General features: G+C 40.2%; 1 protein-coding gene across 3 annotated transcripts in view; it reads left to right on the forward strand.

Annotated features, from left to right (window-relative positions):
• LOC122766565 (kinesin-like protein KIF21A) overlaps positions 1–26,599 on the forward strand; it is a 36,528-nt gene extending 9,929 nt beyond the window's left edge. The window contains exons 2-36 of one of the 3 annotated variants that reach the window (XM_044021533.1): positions 5,803–6,025; positions 8,832–9,014; positions 9,438–9,587; positions 10,165–10,299; positions 10,396–10,560; positions 11,777–11,892; positions 12,004–12,199; positions 12,286–12,475; positions 12,810–12,873; positions 13,035–13,238; positions 13,873–13,920; positions 14,614–14,674; positions 14,793–14,901; positions 15,041–15,229; positions 15,334–15,533; positions 15,623–15,730; positions 16,162–16,230; positions 16,736–16,881; positions 16,999–17,143; positions 17,271–17,465; positions 18,370–18,471; positions 19,433–19,598; positions 21,535–21,592; positions 22,025–22,079; positions 22,234–22,442; positions 22,885–23,067; positions 23,388–23,420; positions 23,996–24,132; positions 24,227–24,311; positions 24,411–24,500; positions 24,603–24,761; positions 24,839–24,956; positions 25,051–25,221; positions 25,909–26,108; positions 26,276–26,599. In XM_044021533.1, coding sequence (XP_043877468.1) covers positions 5,803–6,025; positions 8,832–9,014; positions 9,438–9,587; positions 10,165–10,299; positions 10,396–10,560; positions 11,777–11,892; positions 12,004–12,199; positions 12,286–12,475; positions 12,810–12,873; positions 13,035–13,238; positions 13,873–13,920; positions 14,614–14,674; positions 14,793–14,901; positions 15,041–15,229; positions 15,334–15,533; positions 15,623–15,730; positions 16,162–16,230; positions 16,736–16,881; positions 16,999–17,143; positions 17,271–17,465; positions 18,370–18,471; positions 19,433–19,598; positions 21,535–21,592; positions 22,025–22,079; positions 22,234–22,442; positions 22,885–23,067; positions 23,388–23,420; positions 23,996–24,132; positions 24,227–24,311; positions 24,411–24,500; positions 24,603–24,761; positions 24,839–24,956; positions 25,051–25,221; positions 25,909–26,108; positions 26,276–26,333 — 4,720 coding nt within the window. In that variant the 3' untranslated portion in view covers positions 26,334–26,599. The remainder of the gene's footprint in view (positions 1–5,802; positions 6,026–8,831; positions 9,015–9,437; positions 9,588–10,164; positions 10,300–10,395; positions 10,561–11,776; positions 11,893–12,003; positions 12,200–12,285; positions 12,476–12,809; positions 12,874–13,034; positions 13,239–13,872; positions 13,921–14,613; positions 14,675–14,792; positions 14,902–15,040; positions 15,230–15,333; positions 15,534–15,622; positions 15,731–16,161; positions 16,231–16,735; positions 16,882–16,998; positions 17,144–17,270; positions 17,466–18,369; positions 18,472–19,432; positions 19,599–21,534; positions 21,593–22,024; positions 22,080–22,233; positions 22,443–22,884; positions 23,068–23,387; positions 23,421–23,995; positions 24,133–24,226; positions 24,312–24,410; positions 24,501–24,602; positions 24,762–24,838; positions 24,957–25,050; positions 25,222–25,908; positions 26,109–26,275) is intronic. The other 2 variants (XM_044021534.1, XM_044021535.1) reach the window with 2 other exon arrangements.
• The last annotated feature ends 283 nt before the right edge of the window (positions 26,600–26,882 follow it).

Genomic DNA, 26,882 nt, shown 5'->3' on the forward strand with positions numbered 1-26,882 from the left:
TGTATGAGAGATTTCTACAGATAAAGTTTAGTTTGGAACAACCTTATTTTTGCATCAAAAGCCTTCTCGAGTTCTGTATTATAACGTAACCCTTTAATCTTGTACACTCTGGAACTTATTAGTAGTTTTCCTTCGGCCACCAGCCTGAAACTGTCAGATTAATACTTTAAGCAGTTAATTCCACAAAGGTTTTGACTCTTTCTCTGGGGCCCCTTTGTCTTTTTTTGTGTGTACCTGTACATGACTGATTCCATATTTAATATCCAGATTTGTCACAACACTGTGAAACCTTGTGAATCATTCAGCGTGACCAAAAATCAAAACACAGTATTGAATTTTCCTAAAAAAAAAAAGCTAAAAAAGTGCAGTTCCATTCTTATGTACAAAGGTGCTTGAATGTATACAAGTGTGAAAGAAGAAGCAGTGGGGTTAAATTTCCTGGAGGAACAGTCTGCGTGTGTGTCACTCTAGAAGGTGGATTAGTGCTGTAAGACTCTGCAGAGCTGAAGGGCAGCCCTTATTCTGCCAGGATGAAAAAAACGTGTGTTTTGGGTTGAACCACAGAGTGAAGGCTGGCAGATCGTAATCACATCTGAAGTCAGTCGTACTAATAATACAGCAGCGGGTCGGGTCGTGCTTCACACCTTGGCTTATTTCTCACCTGTTAATGTTTAACTGGAGCGTTTGATGGCCAAACCTGTATGACTCGTGATTGTATACACAATACATCCATTAACTCGAAAATGTACTTCAGACAGAGATCATGTGAGAAGTTTAATGGATTAACACACTAAAGACATTATCATTATCATCATTATTAAAAACAGTCAAAATGACGACTGTTTTTAATAATGATACTACTACTACTACTAATAATAATATATTATTCCTATATCACCTTTCATACAAGGATTGCTGATCAAAGTGCTTCACAATAAAAGGAAAATAAAGTTCAAAAAAGAAAAGAGATGCAAATACAACAACAAAACACAACACAGGGTGGAATGAAAAAGAAAAAGTCTAAAGTCAAAAAAAAGAAAAAAGGCTTGACTCAAGAAGCTAAAACACTGTTTTAACTTTAAAATAAACAAAATGCAAATAAAACACAACACAAACAGCCTCCTATACAGACTGTTTTTCTGTCAGCACTGGGCACCACTTACATTTTAGGTTACTTATATTATGTTAACCCTTAACACAGAGCATTTAGGCTGCCTTTTCCCTGTTAATATGATAAAACGTACATACAGAGGCTATAAGAATGTATGCAATATAGTGTCTTATATCCCTTTTTCAGCACAACCTAGGCAATCTTTTCATTTTCAGCAACTATATCAACACGCCTGAGCAAAGATTGGATTGAATTTAACTTTAAAATCAACTAAAAGTGCAAATAACACAGCACAGGGTGGAATAAAAAAAAGAGCTAGTTGAAGGCTAGAGTAAATACATTTTAAGTCTTCTTTTAAAAATATCTAGTGAGCTGGCTTTAAATGTTGTAAGCTAATAATGTTGAAATAACTCATAACTATAATATTTCTTATTATTATACTATATTTTATCTGTTGAAGAAAAGAAAGTGTGACAATTATTTGACAGGGATAACAAAGCCAAGAAATGACCTCAAAAGGCTGAGTGACTTCAGTGGGAGGGTTTATTATGTGAAAGGCCGTCATTACGTAGACAGATAATTGGTCTGCTACCTAATGCAGAGACTGCCATCATCTTATTGTCTGGACTGTAACCACCATGTCTAGCTCCTGTCCCGCTCTTTCTTCTCCTTTTTTCTTCTCTTTCTTTATCTCTCTCTCTCTCTCTCTCTTATTTGTTGCTTTAATCTCTTTTCTTCTGTCTCTTTATGAATGATTTTATGAAACCAACACTGCATCACTGCTTTCTTTGTGGAGGTGGACACAATCTAATAGACTTGGCATTTTATTCTGAAATGGAGCCACGGTTGCACAGACGGGATCTCTTTGTTCCCTCTCAGCAACTATTGATTGGCAATTTGGCATCAGGACATTTTATATCTTTTTTTTTTAATCTGGCATCTGTGTATTTTAGTTTCTGTCTGCATTAGCACTCCAAGTGAACAATAACCCAGTGACTTAATACCTTTGCTGTGAGCAGCAGTGAGTGCCTCTATTGTTACAAGAGATTATAGAAATGACTCAGTCATGTTTTGGGAAAGTGGCCAAAAAGGATTAATGCTGATTCACTCCTGTAATGGCCTGAACCGTCCTGCCATTAAGTCTCAGTGTCCTCAGATTAACTCAACAGTTACGTCACTTTTCTTTACCATCTATCACTGTTTGGACAGGTGAGTGAGCATTGTTTTGACAAACTTAAAGCTGCAGTAATCATAACATGTTTTTATATTCATTTTTAACTGCTTTCAGTGAGATGTTTTGGTGTCACAGCCACACATTCAAAGCCTGCTCCTCTAACCTTCTTATGGCCATCATGATAATCAGGCCGCCTGGATTTATTTTGATTTTATGGCTGTAGAATTGTCATAAAATGAGTCAATGAGTGAGTGCTTCTGTCCCTTTCTGGGGTGGATGGATGGATGGATACCGGAAAGAAGAGAAATAGAGCTTTGCGCCAATATACTTGTCACTACGGTAGTCCTCAGGACTTCCGCGGATTCACGCACATGTTTGTGACGTTAGCTTGTCAGTACTGTATTCCTAAACAGTTGAATAACTGCCAGATATCAAAAGTGAAAGATATCTGACTACACTAGAGCCATAACATAAATCCAGGTGGCCTGATTATCATGATGGTCATAAGAGGGCTAAGTATTGAATTCAGGTGTTTCAATCACGCTCTGGGCTTTAGGCCCTTTATCTCCAATGAAGGCCAATCTTAACGCTTCACCATACCAAGAAGTTTTGGACGATGCTATGCTTCCAAATTTGTGGCAACATTTTGAGGAAGACCCCTTTCTATTCCAACATGACGGTGTCCAAGTGCACAAATCAAGGTCTGTAAAGACATGGTTTGATGAGCTTGGTGTGGAAGAACTTGAGTGGCCCACACAGAACCCTGACCTCAACCCCGTCGAGCACCTTTGGGATGAACTGGAACAGAGATTATGAGCCAGGTCTTCTGACCTCATAAATGCTCTACAGATCAAAATCTTGAGGACAGTCTTCCAAGAAGTGTGGAAGCTGTTCTAGCTGCAAAAGGGGGGGCAACTCCATATTAAAGTACAGTATATGTATTTGAATACGTCATTGCATCACCTCTTGGTGTAATGGTCAGGCGTCCGAATGTTTTTGTCCATCTTATCAGTCATATCTTTTCTGGTGTGTGTAGGCCACCGTAGTTCCCTCCACTCCCTTGGGAAAGGGTGGGATAAGTGGACGAGTCCTCTGTTTGTTGTGACACGTTTCCTGCAGCTACAGCGTGTCCAGAAAAAGTGAAAATAGTTTTGGTTTGAATTAGGTGATACAGTGATGAAGGCAATGCTTTGCAGGTGCTCAGTCGCTGCAGGAAGGTTTTTCTCGTCTTTTCTCATCCGTGCTTTAATCCCACAGAGCATCTGCTAAATAGCTGGGATCTGATGTCACACACGCACACACAATGACACATCTGTGGTTATTTGCTGCTGTGGTGGTACTGCAGCCTCGACTTTAATATTCTCTGTTGCTTTTGTTGATTTTCTCTTGCTCTCCATCTTTCCCCCTCTCTCTCTCTCTCTCTCTCTGTCCCCTCCCTCACTCTCTGACTGTCCTTTCAGGCCTTTTAAATACTCTATAGACTCTTGCTGTGATGAACAGGGATGGGCTTTTGAATGGAAACACAAACACAAGCAATTCACAAATGAGCACACACACACATGCACAAGTGTTTGTTTTGCACAGTATGCACACTTTTATTTTTTCAGAACCGTTCTGACTTTGACCATGGAATCTGAAATGTAAAAATGGACATGGTCTTCTGGGTGGAAAATGAAGTCTCTTCAAAAATTCACAGCTCCAGTCCCACTGGAATCCACTTATATGTGCTGTGTTTTCTTGTTGTTTTTCCTCTAAATTGGAACATACTTTCATGGAGTTTGCATGTTCTCCCCGTGTGTGTGATGTTTGTCTCTATATGTGTCCCTGTGATGGACACCTGTGATGGCCTTTCACCCTATGTCAGCTGGGATTGACACCAGCGCCCCTCGCAGCCCTCGTGGAGGATAAAGCAGTAGAAGATGAGTGATGAGAAAAGAGTTGAAACTAGCATTTGAGTCCATTAACCTCCTCAGAAATATGTTTACTGACGTCATAAATCAAGTGAAAAGTTATAAACTTCCATTTAGATAAAGTTCTCTTTGCAAAAAGAAGCGTTGTTGTTACTCCTGCCCTACTTCCATTTTCTTGTAGAGTCTATGAGTTTGATTGTAGTTTAGTTTAAGGTCATTTCCAAAACTAAATGTCCAGTATTTAGTCTTTCAGTGTTGTTTCATGCATTTGCCGGTCATGTTCTTCCTTTGCAGTATTTTTCTCCTAAAACCTTAAATATTTCCACTTCCTATTCAAGTGGACAGTGAGTCCAGTGATGAGAGGCAGTGGGACATCATGGGAGGAAATGACATAATAACAGTTAGTGTATGTGTGTGTGTGTAGTGTGTGTCTCTAAAGCAAACAGAGCAATTCCTTAATGAAACCCAGGGTGGAACTGTTTACCCAGAGCTTGCTCTCTCACTCTCTCTCTTTCTCGTGAACAGTGAGGGCACTGTAAAGTGAATGGCACTGCATGGTCCTACACACATGTACATAAACACACACGCACACACACTCACAATGCACAGTCATAGCACTCATCTCAAAGCAGCGGTGATAATTAATCATTGTTCCTCAGTGTAAGACAAATACTTGACCGGGCTTCAGTTGCATGCACAGACAGCTTCACTCTGCACAGACAGCTCTTCTCATACTTACACAAACATTCACAGACCAATCCCTTGTGCTGTAGTGTAAAATGTAAAATTTTATCTGGAAATGTTCGTGACAGAGCAAAATCAAAAAAGATGTTCGTTAGTCTCAATCGTTTTAAGTTGCTGTTCAGACAAGACTTTAAAAATCCTGAAAACATGTGTTAATCTCCAACATTTAGCAATGAAATGTCTAAAATCTCCATATTTAACAGAGGAGGCTTGTGTTTATAGCATCAACACGAAGTACTGAACAATTTTTTTTAATGAACTGATTCTAATGATTCAGTTACACCGAAAATAACTGCACATAACTTACAAGTGCACAAAACTAAGGTGCGGCAGTTTCTCGCAACCATGCTGTGACGAGTCAAGTTGTGCTGGGATCATGTAGTGGAAATGTGAAAATGAAGCTTCTACTCATTCAGTAAACATTTTTAACAAGGGTTAACAAGAGTTAACGGTCTTAATTGTTAATTGCTGGATGACAGTTTAGTAAATTATGTTTCAATTTAACAGTAGATAAACTACAGGTACGAGCGGACACCAGTGTGATTGACGGCTCGTAATGCAGAGGACGTGTGTGAACTTCAGCTTGCAAAAACTCAGCATGGCACCAGCCATAACATCATCTTGAGGCTTCAGAACGGGAGTTCAGATTCTTGGTTCATTTCTAGTTTAATTTTGCCGTTTATCGAATTTAAAGTGTTAGTCAGCTCTTTGTAAGAGGGTTAATGCTGTGTCTACATCTTAAAAGGCTCAGTGCTGGAATATCCTCTGTCTCAAGGTCTATCTGACACTTGGAGAAATTAAATCTATCTTCACGGTGCATACATAGTAACAGATATTGTCTCTGTCTTTGTCTCTCTTGCCAGGATTCGTCCTCAGCTGGCCAAAGAAAAGATCGAGGGATGTCACATCTGTACGTATGTGATGCCTGGAGAGCCGCAGGTGGTCCTGGGTAAAGACAAGGCTTTTACCTATGACTATGTCTTTGACATGGACTCCCACCAGGAGAACCTCTACACCCACTGCACCGAGAGTCTCATCGAGGGCTGCTTTGAGGGCTACAACGCCACCATCTTTGCTTATGGACAGGTTGGTTTAACAAACTTTGGATGTAAATGAAGATTATTTTCATGATAGATTCCTGGAGGTCTGGGAAACATATTGATATAATATCAAGAAGATATCGCCTTAGATATTGTCATATTGTGATTTCCTTTCCTGGTTTCAAAGACTGTTGCAGTGTTGATCTTGAGACTGATTATGGAAATATATTGTTAAACATTAAAAAGCCAAAGAAATACCCCAAATACAGATCATAATCTGATAAAATACAGGGTAGATATTTCAAGTATTTACAATGTATTGTCAGCGCCCTGTGGGAAGCATTAACCCTTAGAAGGATAACTTTTCATGAGCTCAGACAAACAGCCTGTGTCCAGCTTTATATGAAGATGTATCAGAACATAGCCTTTAAAAAATTATTTATTAGCCCTGTCTAGCGAGCCCTAATTTCCCATTTAATCAAGATTTTGTTTGGTCCATTGGAAATGAAATTATGAACAATTTCAACCAGTGTTTCCCAAAACTTGACCACCTTGTCCGTCTTGTCTTGCCTTGTCCACAAAAAATTTGGCATAGACAGTTACATATATTATTATGTAACATTGCTGTAAATATTTCAGAATTGCCTAAAGGTTAGTTTCCTTCTGTAGTCCATGGCCTGTGTCCCAACAGTCTCCAGAAAATAAAGAAAGCATTGAAGATTAATGAAGATTAATGAAGCTTTAAAGCGCTGAAACAAAAGTAGAGTAATAATAGTAATATAATAGAGGCGTTGCGCACACATTTGCTGCCTTTTTCATTTTGCATCTCTAGAGGCAAGGGAGCTGCATCCATGATCCCAGTATTTATGGCAGCATTTAAGGCGAAGATGATTTCAATGTCATGTCACCACAAAAGTAATGAGGGAGTGAACAGGCCTCACAGCCACACAGGCTCTGTCCACACACACTATCAGCAAACATGCTCCTGCTTGCTGCAACGTATTGGCTCCGATAGATCAGGCCGAGGAGGGAGTTTGTTACCCAATCAACTCAGAGGCTGAACAGATTGCATCACCTCATACCAGAGCGCAGAGCTACAACTCTGACTACAGAATATTTGAGAGAAAGTATGAAACTTGAAATGCCTGCTCACATCTCTGCACTTCTGTACTGAGGAATAATAAAAACATTATTGTTATTCACATATGGACAACTGAGATCTAAATCAAGTTATGTTACATCAGACCAGATGTACTTTTATTGTTATTCTTGACTGAAGGGATTTTGGCCTTTTCAAGGGTGTTGTGAAGAGAATTTATCTTCTTCTCTTTTAGCTTATTTTTTTACTGAACAGAGGCCAGTTACCAACCCTTACTTTATGGACTGGTGGAGGAGAGTAAGCACTATGTGAAGATTATATAAAACCTAGCAAAAGCTTAATTCAGTGTTAATCACTGCTTAAAACACACACATCTCGACATCGTTTGTGAGATGTTATAACAAATTTGACATCCCAAGAAGAAAAATACAAAAAAACATGCGTTTACTTGCTTCTTGTGGGACATAGGATTGTTTCTATTTTTAAGTTTGTTGTAAAAATTAACTTTTTACGATAGTATTTTGCCTTGTATTTTACGTATCATTTGATTGGTGGATTAATGGGAGGTTTTATTTTTTCAATGTTTTAGCCCTGATATATATCTAGAGAATTTAGCCAGATCTTCAGTTAAGGCCATTATTTAATGATGTTTTGGTTTAATTGCAAAGTTTTTATCATCTGCATACATAGTTACCTTTGACTCACACACTCACACACACTCCTGCCTGAGTGTCTCACAGACATTTCAGCTGAGAGGAGAAGGGTCACTGTGCAAGTTTGAGTTCAATGTTACATTCTTGGTTTTCTCATGGTGTGGTCACCATAGTGACTAAATGACCCCCCCCTAAACTGCACCCCTTCGCCTTCCTTTATGACATGAGCTTTTTTTTTTCCTTCTACATCCTCATTCACTTTAGCACAAGAACATAACACAGATTAAACGAACACAAACACAGATTATATGTTGCTAATGACACAAATGATAAGAGCTGGATTTAGAGGTTGACTGATTGTTTTTTTTTTTTGCAGATATGTTTGACCAGTATTCTATTTTCCTTTATCGGATCAAATAAAACAGTTTAATATTAACAAATGAAAAATCACAACTAAACAAAACATTTATCGAACAACACTGACAGTCCCCTCCTGTCTGCAAAAGAAATGTATGAAATAAATATTAAATACATGAAACAGGTCATCAAAAACTAAACTTTATCAAATAAACTTATATACTTAAATAAAGTATATAATGCACTTTTTAGTATATCAAGTGCCAGGATAAACATGTGTAAACTTAAATAATCAGTAAATGTTTATTTATAGAGTACTTTACAATATCTGCAAATACATAAGTAGTAGGGATGTTCAGTATTGATACTGGTCAAAATCACTGGATCAAAATGTTTGATGCAGTGATAATGTGAGATAATTTTGACACACATTTTGGCTTAAAGAATTAGTGTGCCTCCTGCGATTTGAAAATTGCAGTAGGCCGTATTGCGATTTTGATAAAATCTCGATTAATTGTTCAGCCCTACTGATAACAATATTAGTAGATACGTCAGTGTTACTGTGTTGAACTCAAAAAAGTGGTATTGAGCCATCTCTAATGAATAGGTAATAATCATCCCATTGATAAAGATTAATAAGCCAATGGTGATTTTTAAAGAGAAACGTCAAAAACTGTTGCGAGAATACGCTTTTTCTCCTTGAGGAAAAACAACTGCTGACTCTCTTTTACTTCTGTGTCCAGACGGGTTCGGGGAAGACCTACACCATGGGAACCGGCTTTGACGTCAACATTGGAGAGGATGAGCTGGGTATCATTCCCCGCGCCGTCAAACACCTGTTCAGAGGCATCGAAGAGCGGAGACAGGCCGCCACGGAGCAGGGCAAACCAGTTCCCGAGTTCAAGATCAACGCACAGTTCCTGGAGGTGCAGAAACACACTTATCATGACACATGGAGGCAGAGAAAATGGCACTTAAAACTGGGAATGAGGTCCATTTATGAGCACACAGTCTCAACATAAACATCCAGAGAAATGTATGCAGAACTCGCAGACAGCACAAGGTCACAGTTCAGCAGAGGGTGAAGGGTCCAGGTTGTTAAAGTGTCCAGATGACTCTACAGCCATTAAACTGTCATTAGTCTGTCTCAGTGACCAGCTCCCGCCTTTATTTTTAACTGACAAGCTGCTAACAGCTGCTGAGGAAGCAGCTGCGGAGGAGAAGACGAGGCAGAGAAGTGATGACAGTGAACGGCATTGATGATGCATCCGTTATTGACTATTCCTGCAGTCTTTCACAACTGTCTGTGTTACCAATGTTGTGTCTCCTCTCTTAACTTACGTCTCCAGCTGTACAATGAGGAGGTGCTGGACTTGTTCGACTCAACACGGGACATCGAGACCCGGAAACAGAAGTCCAATATCAAGATCCACGAGGACGCCAACGGAGGCATCTACACCGTGGGAGTCACGACACGCACTGTGACCTCTGCAGCTGAGGTCGGCTTTAGCGCAGCAAAGTTTTATTTTGCACCAACACCATATGTGTTCCGTATTATAACATAACCATACTGTAGCAAGAATTATCACCAGCAAAACTGTCAGTGCTATGAAACCTAATTTTTTGCCACTTTTACTATTATTCTAACAATATTAGGATGACTTCAGCTGCTACTCACTGTAGCCACTTACATGCGGCAGTTTTACATGTTTTCATCCAATAAAAAGGGATTGTTTTATATCGAATAAATGATAAACCCAGAAATACATAAAGAAACACGTAAAATCACAGATACAAAAGTTATTGTATTTGGATTTAATTTAATTTAATTCTCACGAAAGCTGATTATAGCCAGATCTATTTTTTATCCAGTGACAGTATATTGTTTCTCCATTTTTGAAATATCTTTTTTCACAAAGTCCAAATTTTTGTGTATAATTGACTAGTTTTGTGTTCGCTTCAGACTTTGTTTATTATATGGGGATGAATTTCCTTTTTATCTACAAATTCAAACTAAAACATTCACCAAACATTGAAAATACATACTTTACCGTACATACTTTCCCCATCCAACAGATGATTCAGTGTCTAAAACTCGGCGCTCTGTCTCGTACGACCGCCAGCACCCAGATGAACGTCCAGAGTTCACGCTCACACGCCATCTTCACAATCCACCTGTGCCAAGTTCGAGTTTGCTCTCCAGAAAATGACGTGAGCATGTTACTGATCACATGTGCAGTTTCATAATATAACATTTAAATTATCAGTATAATATGCATTTACTACTGTTTTTTTTTCCACTTGCAGGATAACGCAACAGACAACCGTTTAGCCAACAACTCAGAGATTAATGAGTTTGAGACATTGACTGCTAAATTCCACTTTGTGGACCTGGCTGGTTCAGAGAGACTAAAGAGAACTGGAGCCACAGGAGAGCGAGCCAAAGAGGGAATCTCCATCAACTGTGGGCTGGTGAGCAAACTGAGAGCTTTACCTTATTCTGAGCTGATAAAGAGTAACTGTGCTGGCATTGTCTTTTCTTTATTTTATTTTATTCTATGTTAAACTATCAGAGAGTTAAGTTTGTCAAACCTGGCAACCAAGCGACACCAAACAGGAAGTCAGTTGGTTGCTATTTTAAGCTAACGCTAACGTCTTGATAAGTCAAAAGCTGTTTATGATAAGTGCACGGAACGTGCCTTTTTTTGAGACTGATATTGGTTTAATGTAAGCCTAATGTCAGTATTCTTTACATTTTAGGCTCTGTAGTTTTATTTATTTTCATTTTATTTATGTTAATTATTGTATGGGACCATGAAGCAGTCCTTACAGTGAAGCAGTATTACAGTGTTTCTGTTACAGATAAAACTCTAGCAGTTTTAAAATGAATGTCTTTTTAAAACTTTTTTTTTTTAACATTTGAATGAATGAATATCTTTATTTTGGTTACATTCATATAAAAATGTTAACACAATTATGCCAATAAGTGAAAAAAGGAATAGGCTGAACCATGTGGCTTATTTTTGCCTATCCTGTACAACACTAGGTAAAAAAAAACAAGAAACAAGAATATCTGAGAAAACTTCTCATTGTAAACTGTTTTGAACCCAAAGAGAGTTTTACACAATTTAACTTCATCATTGAGACTGCTTGTTCCATAACTTCACCCCCAAAACTGACACACATCTACATTTAGTATTTGTTCTCGCTTTTATAGTTTCAAACATAACTATTCCTCGTAAATTACAATTTCCTTCCATTTAAATGTGGAATATCCATGAAATTATGTTATATTATTATCTTCTATATCAATACGACTTGACTTGTAACTTGCTTGAGTTGAAACAGGGACTTGACTTGTGTGATTTACTTCCATCTCTGGCATTTGCATTTCCTATGAAGATTTATTTTTTTCTTCTTTTTCTGGAACATGAGAGCCCCCACATGGCCCGACCGTAAATTACATTGCTGGCATTTTTCTGTTTGTGAGTAGCATAACTTGAAACATTAAGAACAGATTTTACTGGGAATGTAGTCATTTAGATTGCGACTGAATTATGCTTTTGGAGTTTATTGACATTGCAGCAGAGGTTTGCACTATATGGACTCTTTCTCCATGATGTTTATCCTGCCATTTTGAAAAAAGTCATCTGACTCTCTCTGCCTTTTCTGTCCTCTGTTTTATCAGCTTGCCCTGGGAAATGTCATCAGTGCTTTAGGAGACAGAAGTAAACGCTCCTCACACGTGCCTTACAGAGACTCCAAACTAACACGGCTGTTACAGGACTCCCTCGGTGGCAACAGGTCTGTGGTGTTAAAGAAGAACAAGAGCATAGTGATAACTGTCTGTGTAAACAGAGAACAAATAGATAGATGAAATAATAATCCATTGTTCCTCATCCCTATGTTCTGTAGTCAAACTGTGATGATCGCCTGCATCAGCCCGTCAGACCGCGACTTCATGGAGACCTTGAACACCTTAAAGTACGCCAACCGAGCACGGAACATCAAGAACAAGGTGATGGTGAACCAAGACCGAGCCAGCCAGCAGATCAGCGCTCTGAGGACAGAAATAGCCCGGCTGCAGATGGAGCTGATGGAGTACAAGACGGTATGCACACACACACAAACACACACACACTGTAAAAGGGGGAGGAAATGTAATATGTTATTAATTGTATTGTGTGGATTTTTCAGGGAAAGCGAATGGTGGGTGAAGATGGGGTGGAGGGTATCAACGACTTGGTCCATGAGAACTCGATGCTGCAGATGGAGAACAACCACCTGAGGGTGAGAGTGAAGGCCATGCAGGAGACCATCGACGCACAGAGAGCCAGACTGACTCAGATCCTCAGTGACCAGGCCAACCAGACTCTGGCCAGAGCAGGTGGAGCATTTTCAACAGTAGTAATAGTGTAAAGTATAGAACAGCATCACATGTGCACCTTTTATTATTATAAAATCTTTTGGGTTCTATAGACAGTTTTATGCGACACTTAGTGTCAATGCATATTCTTAGTAACTGGATATTATTATTACTTTTTAATCACATTAACAGTGTATAATTAGTGCCATTATTGCATCTAGTTGCACTTATGACCTCATTATATATTCAGCTGCTTTTGGTGAGTTTATGTGTGTGTTTGTTTTATTCAAGGTCTTGCATGCTCATAATTTGTGCTAAGCGCATATGAAATCTAAAGTGATGCTTTTGTTTACAGGTGAAGGTAATGAAGAAATTGGAAACATGATTCAGAACTATATCAAAGAAATTGAGGAGCTCAGGTTTGTATTTCAACAAGATTTCACATTATTTATATATATTTTTATGGATATTTTTATATTTGAATATAACCTTCTACATATAGCACAGTCAAGATTAAAACAAAATCCAAACATGAAATGTACGTAGTTGTTAATGTTAATGTTCCCTTCTCCTCTCTCAGGGCTAAACTTTTTGAAAGCGAGGCCGTGAACGAGAACCTCAGGAAGAGCCTTTCTCGAGCTTCCACTCGCTCGTCGCTCTACGCGGGACCCGGCTCCTTCTCGCCCGCCCTGCTCGCCCCTGAAAACGAGGCCAGCGACGTCATCAATATGGCCAAGAAGGACTTGGAGAAACTGAAGAAGATTGAGAGGAAGAAGAAGAAAAGGTATACTAAAAGTCGTCTTTCCGTTTACATAACCAGGAAGTAACAAATTATTTAGTAGCCACCAGGGGGCAATATTGCAGATTGCAAAAAAAAGCTTTGTTTGAATGGAAGTCAATGGGGAAAATGAGCTTCTACTTCTCACTTGAGTTATAACATTAGTAAACATTTTCCTGAGAAGTTCAGGTCTTCTTCAAGAGAGGAGAATAGATAGATAAATTACAGGAGAAGCTTGGTTGTAGCTGATTTCTGTGACCGTCAGGTTTCAAAAAACGACATGCATAGGTCAAATTTGCAAATCTTAACCCTTCAATATGGGACTTTTCTTTTTTACAACCAGAACATTTCCATCTCATTTTCATATACAGTTTATGATTTATGATTTATGATTATGAACAGTTTTTTGGCATCATTTCTTTGGTCAAACCTGTCTTTGTCGTCTTCAATCAGGTGCCGTCATTTGAACCGGCTGCATTTGTAAACGTCTGTGCACTCATTGTCTTTATCTCACTCACTGTATTTCTCCTATCTTGCAATATTCCCTCACTTGCTCCATTGCCACGTCTTTCCTCTCTACCTCCTCCTCTCCTCCATACCGCCTCACCCTCCTCACTCCTGTTCCCGCCCCTCTTTCAAGGCTAAGACGATACGATGAGCATCACCACCAAGACGTTGAATCTGCCAGGTCTGCTACGTCCCATCTGGATTGGATCAAAATAAATACACAGTCTGAAACCTACTCAGTTACCAAGCTGGTTTGACCCAGCCTGTGCAGTTTGTCTTTTTGAGTTTTGGCTGAAATGCACCAAGTGACTGAAAGGATTTCTGCTGATTCTTCCCAAAACAACTAACCTTTAACTTTTTGCACTGCTAGGTGGTTTACACTCCCGGAGAGAGCCAGATCTCATAATTAAGAACTTACATTTTCCTCTTAACCCTCTATTCTTGCTGATTGCCCTGTTCACTGCACACTGCAAGATATTGATCAGATAGATTGATTATGTACGAAAAGGGATGAAAAATGGGGTAGTCATTTAGGGGGGAATATACAGAAAATATCATCTTTTTAAATCTTGTTTTTAAGATTACATTTTGTAGTATCTGGTCAACTTATCTTAGTAGTGTGTGGCAGCTAATCTTATATGATATTAGTTTGGAATATGATCAATAATGTGTGTGACTCATGATCATTTAATCCTTTTATCCTTCCCTATGTATCATTAATTCTCCCCTCTATGCAATCACAGTGCTTCTGAGCCATTGACAAATTTAATCATTTGCATGTGTAATTTATCCATTTCTGTTATTATGATAAAAATGCTGTTCATCCAGATTTGACTTGCTGTGTGAAAGCTGGAAATGTTTGTTTCTCCTTCAGCGTCGTCAAAGAAGAAGTGCCTGACAATGAGCAGGAGCGAGTAAATGAGGAGGCAGAAGCAGTAGGTGGCTTTAAAGTTGTTTTTTATAGGCGTTTTTTTTTTTCCTCAGACAGTGAAATAAACACTGAACATTGTTTATTTCACTCTCTTCACCTTGTGTGTACTTTTATATCAACAGGATGGCAGCGATCACGAGGAAGGCGAGGAAGCAGAAGAGGAGGAGGATTCCGACATGGCGGCAGAAGAGACGTCTGATGAGTCCGACTCTGAGGAACTGGAGGAGAAAGGTAACGTTTGATGCACAGCCTTGTTAATACCTTGTTAAAACATTATTTTAATATTATTATAACAGGAAGAAAAGAGAGCATAGAGTTCATAGATAGTAAAAGGATTAAAAATCATCAGGATCTAACCGGTTGTGTGCAGAGAACGTCCAGGCTGATTTAGCCAACATCACTTGTGAGATCGCCATCAAGCAGAAGCTGATAGACGAGCTGGAGAACAGCCAGCGGCGTCTACACACGCTCAAACAGCAGTACGAACAGAAGCTGATGATGCTGCAGAACAAGATCAAAGACACGCAGCTGGAGAGGGACAAGGTGCTGCACAACATGGGTAAGAAATATGTTCATGCCTGCTCAGCCACAGAGGATGAAGAAAACCTGCTCCATCTCTTTTGGCTGATAAAAAAACACCTTTTCTTGATTGATCTTCTTCAGGATCAGTGGAGTCAGGAACCGAGGAGAAGGCCAAGAGGATCAAAGCTGAGTATGAGAAGAAGCTGAGCTCCATGAACAAAGAACTGCAAAAGCTCCAGTCAGCACAGAAGGAGCACGCTCGCCTGCTGAAGAGCCAGTCACAGTATGAGAAACAGCTCAAGAAACTCCAGCAGGATGTGACTGAGATGAAGAAAACCAAGGTATGTTTGTTTTTCCGATATAGACAGACATTGGTTGCCTTGTTGCAGTGCTGATTTAATCCCCTGCCTTCTTGTGCTTTACCCACCAGGTGGCACTAATGCGTCAGATGAAGGAGCAGCAGGAGAGGAACAGGGCCACTGAGTGCAGGAGGAACAGAGAGATTGCCACACTGAAGAAAGATCAGCGCAGAGCCGAGGTCTGAGGGCTGGAAACACTCACAGAGAATCATTTCTGTCTCTCTTAGAACTCATTTCAGTTATAATTGTGTCACAAATTACATTTTTAACTTTTTGTGTTTGAATCTTTGATATCTAGAAAATATCACAGCCTCAAAACCACACATTTATTTATTTCACACAAATAATTACAAAAAAAAAAAGAAAACCACAGGGTCCTCTCTGAAAAGCACACCCAATAGAGCATACTAGCTAAAATAATAATGATGAAGACATTTAAAAATGTCAAAACTCAAAGTAGAATAACTAAGAAATGAAATAATATTAAACAGCAGGAATACAGTTTGTGATTAAAATACGTAACAGTTTTCTGGTTATTGTACAGAATCAAAAAAATTAAACACCAGAGTATGTATTAGTTTCCTTTTTTCATATATATCTTGCTTTCCAGCATCAAGTAAAGCAGCTGGAGGCCCAGAAGAGACAACAGGAGTTGATTCTGCGCAGGAAGAACCAAGAGGTACGGAAATGATTCTCTTTCTGTGGGACATTGTTATTCTAAGAAATGTTCTGCATCTGCAGCCAGATTAGTTAGACAAGTTGTTTATTCTACACTAATGTAGGTGAGGTTCATAGGCAACTGTAGATTGTGGTGATTCAAGTGCTGGTTCAACTGGTAACAACTTGGCCACAAACTAACGATGATGTGAACAGTACTCTGTAGACGTTCTTCTGCGTTGAATGAGTTACCAGTTAATCAAAAATATTAAAGATAGATTTGTCACCTTCAAGAAGTCACTGAAATCCAGATTTGGTCCGTCTTGGAGTTGTTTTTGTGTCTTTTATTTTATTTTTTAAAATATGATCACTCTTTGGTGTATCATTACTCACTGATTTTTATATTTTTTCAATTCTAATACGGTACGGTGTCATATTGTCCTTGATGGCTAATGTATTTTTTGAAGTTGGACCCTCAGAAGACTGCTATTGTGGCTCATTCCTATCTCTTTTATGAACTGTGTTAGGTAACTGCTCTGAGGCGACAGGTGAGGCCTTTGGCTGGGAAGGTAAACAGGAAGGTGAGCTTACCTGAACCTGTGCAAGAGCCGTCACATCGAGCCACACCTGGCAGGCTGCAGACCCCCGGAGTATCACAGACCAATGGAGCCAGGTATGAGTGCATATGACTTATGTTACATGTCTGTGTGCAGTGGTGTTTGAAAGGCAGTTAAATGTGAATTTAAACATTTCTATTTCTAAAAGAGCAATGTTTTCCTCCTAACCTAAGGAGTTCCCTAGTGCGGATGGGAAGTATCTACCTCAATAAATCAGCCAGGGCCAAATGGCAGTCACTGGAGAGACGCATCACTGACATCATCATGCAGAGGATGACCATCTCTAACATGGAGACTGATATGAACCGACTGCTGAAGGTGAAACCCTCTAACACAATGCATAAGTAATGAAAATCTGTGGGGTTTTATTTTCTTTCCTGGAAAAAAAGATGACTCAGTTTTTTATCCTCCTGTTTCTCTCCTTCTCCTTTTACCACCATCACAGCAACGTGAGGATCTGACTAAACGGAGGGAGCGAGTGTCCAGAAAGAGGGAGAAGACGGCAGTTGACGGTGCAGACGCTGACCGCTCCCTGACCTCACTGAACGAGGAGCTGGAGTCTCTGGGCGCCAACATCGACTACATTAATGACAGCATTGCTGACTGTCAGGCCAACATCATGCAGATGGAGGAAGCCAAGGTCAGGACGTCAGGAATCAAATTAATTACTCGTATTGTAGGAGTAGTTGTAGTTGTCATGCTATCATACCGATTGGACAGGGATAACTTTGTGTCTATTGGCAATCACAGATCCGAGCAGATAGAAATGACTAGTGGAGTTCCCCAAGGCTCAGTTCTTGGGTTTATCATTTACATGCTTCCACAAAAGATGTAACCATAACTATGCAGACAACACGCAAATTTAAATCACCACATCACCTGACAACTAAAGCCCAATACAAGTGCTTAGTGACTGCAATGAGCAAATTAACAAGTGCATGTGTCAGAATTTTCTACAGCTAAACAAAGACAAAGATGAGTTAATTGTCTAAACTGAGCCTTACCTTCAGTCACTTGCTTTAAAACCTCTCTATTTAAATGTTTTTATTTTGTTTATTATGCCTTTTATAACTGCTGTTGCTGCTGTATTTCTATTTGGTTTTATTTTCAAGCACTTTGAAATGCATGGTTATTGAAATGTGCTATATAAATAAACTTGCCTTGCCTAGGGAAAGCTCTGCTGCATCTACATAGAAAATAACCTTCAATCTTTTATAAAAGTAGATGTAAGCGCATACATTGAGAGGTGTGTCGTATTCATATATCATAGAGGAGAGAACCAGTTTATGCTGACATATTGACATCGTAGGGATTGTTTACAACTAATTTGAGGTGTTGACATGTGAATTATGTTGTCTTTGAGTCCAGTCCACCATAATGTGGTCGCCTTCTGTGTGTATCAATCTTCTCTTCTAGCCTTTGGCAGCAAAGCACATTTTCCCAACAATGTGTTCTCTTACATATTGCACATGTGACACCACAAATGAATATATTGTCTCAACGGTGACAATTAAAGGTGCTTGTGTTATTATTGTGGGAAACAGGAGGAAGGCGACACAGTGGACGTTGTTGCCGTGATCAGCTCCTGTAACTTATCAGAGGCTCGCTTTCTTCTGGACCATTTCATGACTCTGGCCATCAATAAGGTAAGAAATACTCCTCTTACTGAATCGATGTTTTTAGTGTTTCTTACTGTTTATTAATGCACCTTAGTTCTCCTCCACAGTGACAACATATTTAATCTGACAAAGCTTCACTTTTATCTTCATGACTCGCTGTAGATGTGTTTCCATCAGCCTGTCTTTTATTCATAAAAACACCTGAATTGAAACTATGAATCTGGTAAAAGTCTTGAGTGAGGTGAAAAGTTTGCAGGTTGATAACAGGTGTGACAGAGAGCATTTAGATATAATACAATTTTGCTACACTGGAAACAAACCTATGGACACAGTGGGCAGGAGAAGGAATGTGTGGAGGAATGGAGAAACAACAGCGAATGGTGCTCTTCATTTTCTTCATAATCTTTGAAAATGTAGTAAAAGAATTGTAGACACATGCAAACCCACAACGAGCAAAAACACAGGTTAATTAGTAACTTAAAAATGATGATTTATATTTTCTCCCTCTTCTTTGGCATCTGTAACGTTGCATTACTGCCTTCTTCTCTTTCCTCCTTCTCCTCCTTCTTCATCCCTCTCCCCTTGTCTCTCAGCATGGTTATAGCCTCCGAATTGGAGGTTTATTGCAGGCTGCTGTGGGTTCATCCTTCAAAGACATGGCTCATTTAAAAGATTAAATTCAGTGAGACTCTCCCTAAATGGAATGACTTGATTAAATTAAGTTTCAATTAGATTAGATGAGATTAGATTTGATGAAACCTAATTGGTCCAGTGAGGAAATGTTGTTCAGAGCAGTGGAAAGCACACAGGAGGAGGACACACTGAACACTGAACAAAATGAAGGAGCGGAAGTAGTTCAAATGACATAACTTAAAGGACACAGAGCCTTTGTGACGTATGGATATACAAGCAGTTAAATATGATCTATCCATTCTACAACAGCACTGACGACCAGTCTGTCTGTCTGTCTGTGTGTGTGTGTGGTCAGGGTCTGCAGGCAGCACAGAAGGATTCCCAGCTGAAGGTTATGGAGGGCAGGTTGAAGCAGACGGAGATCAACAGTGCCACCCAGAACCAGCTGCTCTTCCACATGCTAAAGGAGAAAGCTGAAATCAACCCAGAGCTGGACGCTCTGCTGGGCAGCGCTCTGCAAGGTAGGGAACACTAATGAAATCCATACTGCTCCGAGCATGTCAAGCACAATCACAGTCACCCAGTGAGGCATCATTTCTTTCATCATTATGCAGGCCTTTTTACTTTCTTCCCTGTTTGTGCAAATTGAGTTGACACTTTGCCTCTTAAAAACATTCTAAGTGCTCTTCATTAGAGACAACAGAATTTTTTTTTGAATAAACTATAAAAAATTATAATAAAAAAACAGCCCTCTAATTTAATTCCTGGGTTTGATTTTTCATTTGATTTCTGTTTGTTTCTTCTGTTGTGTTGGTGTTAACTCAGAGTTAGGTTACCTGTCACCAGGTGAGTATGACATACAGAGGAAGTGGAACAATGCCAGAGCGTGGCACATGCACACCACAACATTTCCACTAAATTTACTCCCGGCATCTATGGAGATACAAGATGAAAAGCCATTTGATCATGAAAGCACATTTTGATCTCGGTTAAATCGTGTACAACTGGACCCATATTGATTTTTGGGGACTGATGCTGATACTGATATGTGGAAATAAAACATTTCTTGGAGTGATTCCTAAGATGTCACTATCAAACCCATATGACAAAGAAATGTCGTAATGATAATAGTTTAACCATAAACTTTACAATAGATAACCTTGAATAAAAAAGAAAACACAAATACAACCTATACATGTAGAACATGAATTTAGAAGTTGAACATAAATCCTCTTTCTGTAAAAATGCAAAACAATTTTTGGATTGTAAATCACTTTTTTCCTCTGCATTGTTTTTTCGGTAAAGAACTGTCTGATAAAGGTTTATTTTTACCAGCCAACCAAAGAAATCATCAGGCTCTCATTCCACAACAAAGTCTTCATTTCAAAGCATCACATTTACTGTACTCAAGAGTAAAAATGTAATTTGTTCTTTTACTAATTTCCGGCAATACTCAACTCTCGATGCTCATCCCGAGCAGATGAAGAAAAACGCTTCGCTCGATTCAGAAATCTTGTAGTGTGCATCAGCCTCCAGTCTCTCATAAATAAACAAACTAACCGGTCACAATAGCTCTGCAGTGACGTGCATGTGACGTGTCGTCTTCCTTGTTATCGTCTGCTAGTTTGTCCCGTTTAATCAAGTTGTCGTGAATAAACCTGAACAGCAGGCCTGATTATGTGCGTCCACACTCTTGTGCTTGTGTCTCTTTCCTCCTTTTTTACACAAAGCAAAAACGCTGTGTTTGAAGTGAATCAGTGGATTCACCCAAACATGTATGAGAACATGTAAAGAGTAGTAAAGGTGGCTGTAATAGTTAATTAGAAGACCCTGTGTTGTGCTCCTCATATTAGGGGAGTGGACAACAACACTGCTCTGTGCGCCTGTACGTGTACTGTGTGAGTGAACTGACTGAAGTATCTGATTTGAGACGCTGTAGCCTCCAGCTGTGGTCTAACACTAACGACTCCCAACTGCCCCATTGATCTAAACTACTGTAAACCCAGTGACCTTGTTATCGACTGTTACCTCTGCCAAGGGGGTTATGTTTTAGGACACGTTTGTCTGTTTCAAAACTCAGAGGGTGGATTTTGATGAAATGTCCTTCTGATGGTGGTCATGGCCCAAGGAGGAGATGACTGGATTGTGTCAGAGATATAAATCCAGATTCAGGATTAAAAACAACAACAACAACAACATTTGTTAACCTTGTGAGACAGGCAGATGGCCGGAGGATGAGAGAAATTCTTCTGTTTCTTTTCCGTCGTCTAACTTTTGAAACACATTAAAAGGACATTTAAATCCCCAACTCCAAAAAAATCATGTAATAAAAAAATTAGCAGCCTTGGCGGAGGTTTTTACTGTTTGTCCTTTCTCTAGTTGTTCTTTGCTGCACTGTTTCAGAATGGATAATGGCAAATAATTCTGTGTGTGTGTGTGTATGTGTGTCTGGTGCAGAAAATGGAGATGACAGCAGTAGTGATGAGTCTACACCCAGTCCAGCTGCAGAGGGCAGGTAAAAACAGACTCACATATGTTATAAACTGCTGCGTTATACATTCACCATAATTAAATCATCTTGTAAGAAAAAAAGAAAGAAAAGGGGAGGCAGCTCTGTGTCACGTCTAACTTTCAAAATAATCTGCTCATGCCATCGCAGGAAAAACACGAGTGTAGTTCATACAATCTGGCCCTTGTGTTTACACGCATCACAGTCAGGGTTAAAGTCACACTGTGTAACCTTTAGTGATTTTGAACTAAACACCTAAATTCCTTCTTTCAGGTGGGGCAGAATTAGTGGCAGAAGTTTAGTTAAAAGTTAAAATCACAGGTTTAAATGGATCTTAATTACAGCTCAGTTACGTAAGAACTGCTGTAATTAAACCTGAAGTTAAAGAGAATGATGTTGTATTCATGTGTTTAGTTACTTGTCCTGACTATGTTTCAGCTCACTTGCATCAGATCTGATGAAGTTATGTGGTGAATCCAGACCAAGGAGTAAGGTATTGTTTTTTTTCTAGTTTCCTCCATGTGTTTGTCCGCACTTTAGCAACAGTGCAAGCAATTTAATGCAAATGTTTTTTCAACAGAGTTGCTATTTTTAGGATTTGGAATAATTACCAGCTGTGAGTCATCTGATGTTTCTTTACCCCTCAGGCTCGCAGGCGAACCACCACGCAGATGGAGCTGCTGTACGCAAGCAGTGGGGATCTGACCCATGTTTCCCCCACTGGAGAGTTCTCGCCCGCCATGCTGCCCCTCTCAGAGCGTCTGGAGGGGCCGGTCGACATGCAGGGTCACATTGTTGTACAAGCGCCTGACCGCGAGCACACTCCACCTGCACTGTCTGCGAGGCCAGCTGGCATGTAAGTGCTAATGGCAGTATTTCTCCACATTGAACAAGTGTTTTTGAACAATTTTATTTCTATTCAACCTAAAAAGCCTCATTTTGATTAAATAGCTCTTTTACAAGAGGCACCTAGCCAAGACAGACAGCAGCACATTCAACAGGGTTACAGACAGACAACATAATAATAATACAATATTCATAAAATGTTTTTCCAATAGAAAAATAACACACAGAATGATAAAATATACAGTATTTAGTGATTTTTTTATTATTAATTTAGATGTAGACTGTGAGAATGACACTCTATATTTCTCCTTTTTAACCTGATAGAATAAAATCCCAATTCCAAATGATACTTTTTTTGGTGTGAGGATCAGGGTGATTCATCTCAGCTCTGAGCACCTCCCTATTTTTTCTTCTGCGCTACATTACTGTAATCTACTATAATCTGGCTACAGGTCTGGATGCAGGTCACCCACTGGGACAGAGAGGAGGCAACTGGAGCGCTCGCCCCTCAACCGAAGAAAGACACAAGACAAAGCACCCGCTGCGACGACGACGACACAGACCCCAGCACCGACGCACACGTCACCTGTCAGCGCAGCAGAGGCCAAAACAAAAGGCAGCGACTACAAATCGCCGTGAGTCAAAATGTCCATCGACGTTGTTTACAACACTTTGATCACATCATCATCAGTCGACACTGAATCGTCTTGACAGCTGCTGCATGAGTTGCAGTAAAAGCTTGTTGCAGATATTCATCCCCCTGTCTTTATCTTTGCTTTACTTCCGGATGACATCAAGTTTCTAATGGCATGTCATGAAATCCGTCACGTTAAATCCTAATAACTTCACTCTCCGTTGTGCTTCACTTTCATGAATTTTTATTGTAAGAATTAATATTAGCAAAGACATTCTTCACAGAGGTGCCTCTGATGTTAATCTTGATTTATTCTGACAGGTTGGAGGAGTCATCTGTATTTGAAGGCCACAGGTATTATTACATCTATCATTATTATTAATACATTTCACTGGTTATTTTGTTTAGTTTTTTTTTTTACTTGTGGTTGATTTTTGTTGTTGATAATGAGATCTGTGAAGGTTCTCAGTCGTCTTCAGGACTTATCTGTAGGCAACTGGGCTTGCTTAAATTAAGTGAGTTAGGTCTGATGATGACTTCATCAGTTCAGTTCTAATGTATCAGCTTTGGAAATGCTGCTATAACTGCCTTCTGACATAATTTCGCCTCGTTATGGGCCTTTTTATTGTGGGATTGCTTTTATTTCTTTTTGTGTTGTCTGTCCTTTTTGTAAATGATGGACCCTAGTCTGCAATATAGTCTGTCTAAATCTAAAATATATTTGGGATTAACTGATGAAACCCAGTTACCCACTTCCTGTGCAAAGTGTGGGAATTTTGCTGTTCATTATGATATTTAATATTATATTACAGCTGTAATATGAATATACTTAATGTCACTTCTCTACAAATTAACAAAGTTAAAGTTATGATTGGGTCTGTGATGGAAACATAAATTGAAGCAAAATTTATCGGGTCATTTCATTGTAGAGGTGTGATCAACCCTGTGACGTCGCCTAAAAACAGCCGCGCCTCCAAACTCCAGTGTGTCTACGTAGCGGAGGGCCACACGAAGCCTGTTCTCTGTGTGGACGCCACTGATGATCTGCTTTTCACAGGATCTAAAGGTCAAAAGCCGAGCTTGTTTTCAACTTTCAAAATACTCAGACTGAATGATCGGCTGTTTTGAACAAGTGTGTGTTTGCCCGTGTGTGTTTTCAGACCGTACGTGTAAAGTCTGGAACTTAGTGACGGGTCAGGAGATCATGTCTTTAGCAGATCATCCCAGCAGTGTTGTTTCAGTCAGGTACGAGTGGTAGAGGTAGTATTCTGCATTACATTATTACGATTAAATGTAATGTTGATCAATTATTTTGTCTGTTTTCTAATGTCTTGGTTGATGTAGGTACACCTCTAGTCTCGTCTTCACAGTCTCCACTGCTTACATCAAAGTCTGGGACATCCGAGATTCTGCCAAGTGTATTCGCACGCTTACGTAAGAGCGCCACCCCCAGACACTGACATTCACAAAGCTCAACCTTACGAAGAGTCCCCTCTCAAATGTGTGACCTGTTCCACCTGTCTGTGTGTGTGTCAGGTCATCAGGGCAGGTGGGTTCAGGCGACACCTGTTCCTCAGCCAGGAGTTTATCCATCCCACCAGGAGAGAGCCAGATCAACCAGATCTCGCTCAACCCTGCCGGCTCCTTCCTGTACGCTGCCGCTGGCAATTATGTGCGCATGTGGGATCTGCGCAAGTAAGTTCAGACACGGATGAGTGGGTGAGCGATTTCAGAGAGACAGACAGAACACAGTTGTTGTTTATTTTCTTCAGGTTTGTGTCTACGGGGAAGCTCACCGGCCATTTGGGGCCTGTCATGTGTCTGACTGTTGATAAGTTAGGTAATGGACAAGACGTCGTCCTCACTGGCTCCAAAGACCATCACATTAAAGTAAGACACACACAAATACACACCACACAGCGGTGTTTACCTTCTTCCTTTGGTGTATGCATTAAGTTACACCATGTGCACTCTCGTTTTCCAGATGTTTGAGGTGGCAGAAGGTGCTCAGGGCAGCATCAGCTCCATCCACGCGTTTGAGCCCACGCATCAGGACAGCGTGGAGTCCATAGCTGTGCATGGAGAGGTTTTCTACAGCGGCTCCAGAGACTATTACATCAAAAAGTGGGATTTAGCCAGTAAACAGCTGCTACAGGTAAACTGATACTGGAGCTTTAGGGTCCACAGTCACACACAAGCTTTTTTTCCCCCTCTGATTTCAAGGATTAAAGTAACAATAAGTAAGACATGGATAACTGTATATAAAGTCCTACAATGACCATGACATGTAACCAGAGATCATGGAAGCTTCACTGATGTAACCACCAGCATATTCACAATTTAAGATTGTATTTGTGGGTCACAAACTCACACCGAGGTTAATGAACCACAGCGAGCTGCAGCTATGGGTCAGAAATGCTGAATGTTATCAAACCTTAAAATGTCTCGAGCAGAAGAGAAGAAAGGTGAGGCCAGGGGAAGTTGAAAAGGTTGAAATGTCCTTGTCTCCTTTGATTCCCCCTGCTGCTGCTCCTGACACATTTTGACTTTCAGTCTCCACCTGTAGCTGACATGCAGCAGTGAATCAAATAGGTTCAGTGTTTAGCTGGTGGGACATTTATGTGTGCGTATTAATATAAATGGCTCATTGTGGGCTGATGAAAAACTACAATTCATACAATCAAGTAAGTATGATAATTTTTATCTTACTTTATTGCCAATTTCACCTCAATTTAACACACAGGACCTTCATGGCTCAAAAGGTTCAAGGCTTAAAAATAAAACTCTTGATATACAAATATCTCAAATCTGCTCAAACTAACGGTCAGCTGCTTTCATCCAGCAGTCGGCCAGTGCTCAGGCAGACTGGGTCAGCGCTCTGGGAGTGGTGCCGGGCTCCCCGGTGCTGGTCAGCGGATGCAGAGGAGGGCTGCTGCGCCTCTGGCACGCCAACTCCCTTGCGTCGCTGGGCGAGGTGCGGGGACACGACAGTCCCATCAACGGCCTGGCCACCAACAACAGCCAACTGTTCACTGCCTCAGAGTGAGTGACAGTCCATGCTCATTTGAGCTCATGTAATGTTGCTGTGCTGTGATTCTAACAAACAAACTCATTTCCAGAAAGGAAATGTGATTTCTTTTTCTTTTTTTTTCCCAGCAGTGATTTTTTTGACCACTTTCAAACTTTCTCCTGATTTTCTTTTTCAACAGTGACCGCACAGTGAAAGTTTGGGAAGTTAAAGGTTCCCTGGAGGACGGAGTCCACTGACATCTGATTTGCGCTAATCACAACGTGGGCCAGCATGTGAGCAGCGTCCACTGACCTCCAACCAATCAAAATCAATCTGTGAATGGAAGCTCAAAGTGTTGGGCCCCCCCCCGACTGGAAAATAACTCTGTTGTACTGATTATTGTGCGTCAAGATGGACCAAACGCAGAGTGGACTGTGAAGTCTGCGCTCACGCTCCACGGACCAGAGTGCACGGCACCTTTCAGAAATGTGACAAAACATAATAAAAATCTGGATTTAACTGATCCAGGAGTCTCTGCTGTGCTTTCAACATTCCTCTCTTCAGTTCAAAGCGAGACACCACGGACTCAACACACAGTTTTGGTGAAATGTTTTTGCTTCTTCTCACCAACTGTTGCACCTGTTCCGCTCCTTTTCTTTCGTTCACCAGCAGCGTGATTCTGTCCCGCGCGATGTGTTGTGTCTTCGCTCCCTCGGCCATTTAAGGTGTGCGTGTGTGTGCGTGTATTTGATGTCTTTTAATGGACCTTTCCTGGTATAACCACTGGCCATGTCAGGACTGGTCCT

Source organism: Solea senegalensis, linkage group LG3 (assembly GCF_019176455.1).
Source record: "Solea senegalensis isolate Sse05_10M linkage group LG3, IFAPA_SoseM_1, whole genome shotgun sequence".
NCBI lineage: Eukaryota > Metazoa > Chordata > Actinopteri > Pleuronectiformes > Soleidae > Solea > Solea senegalensis.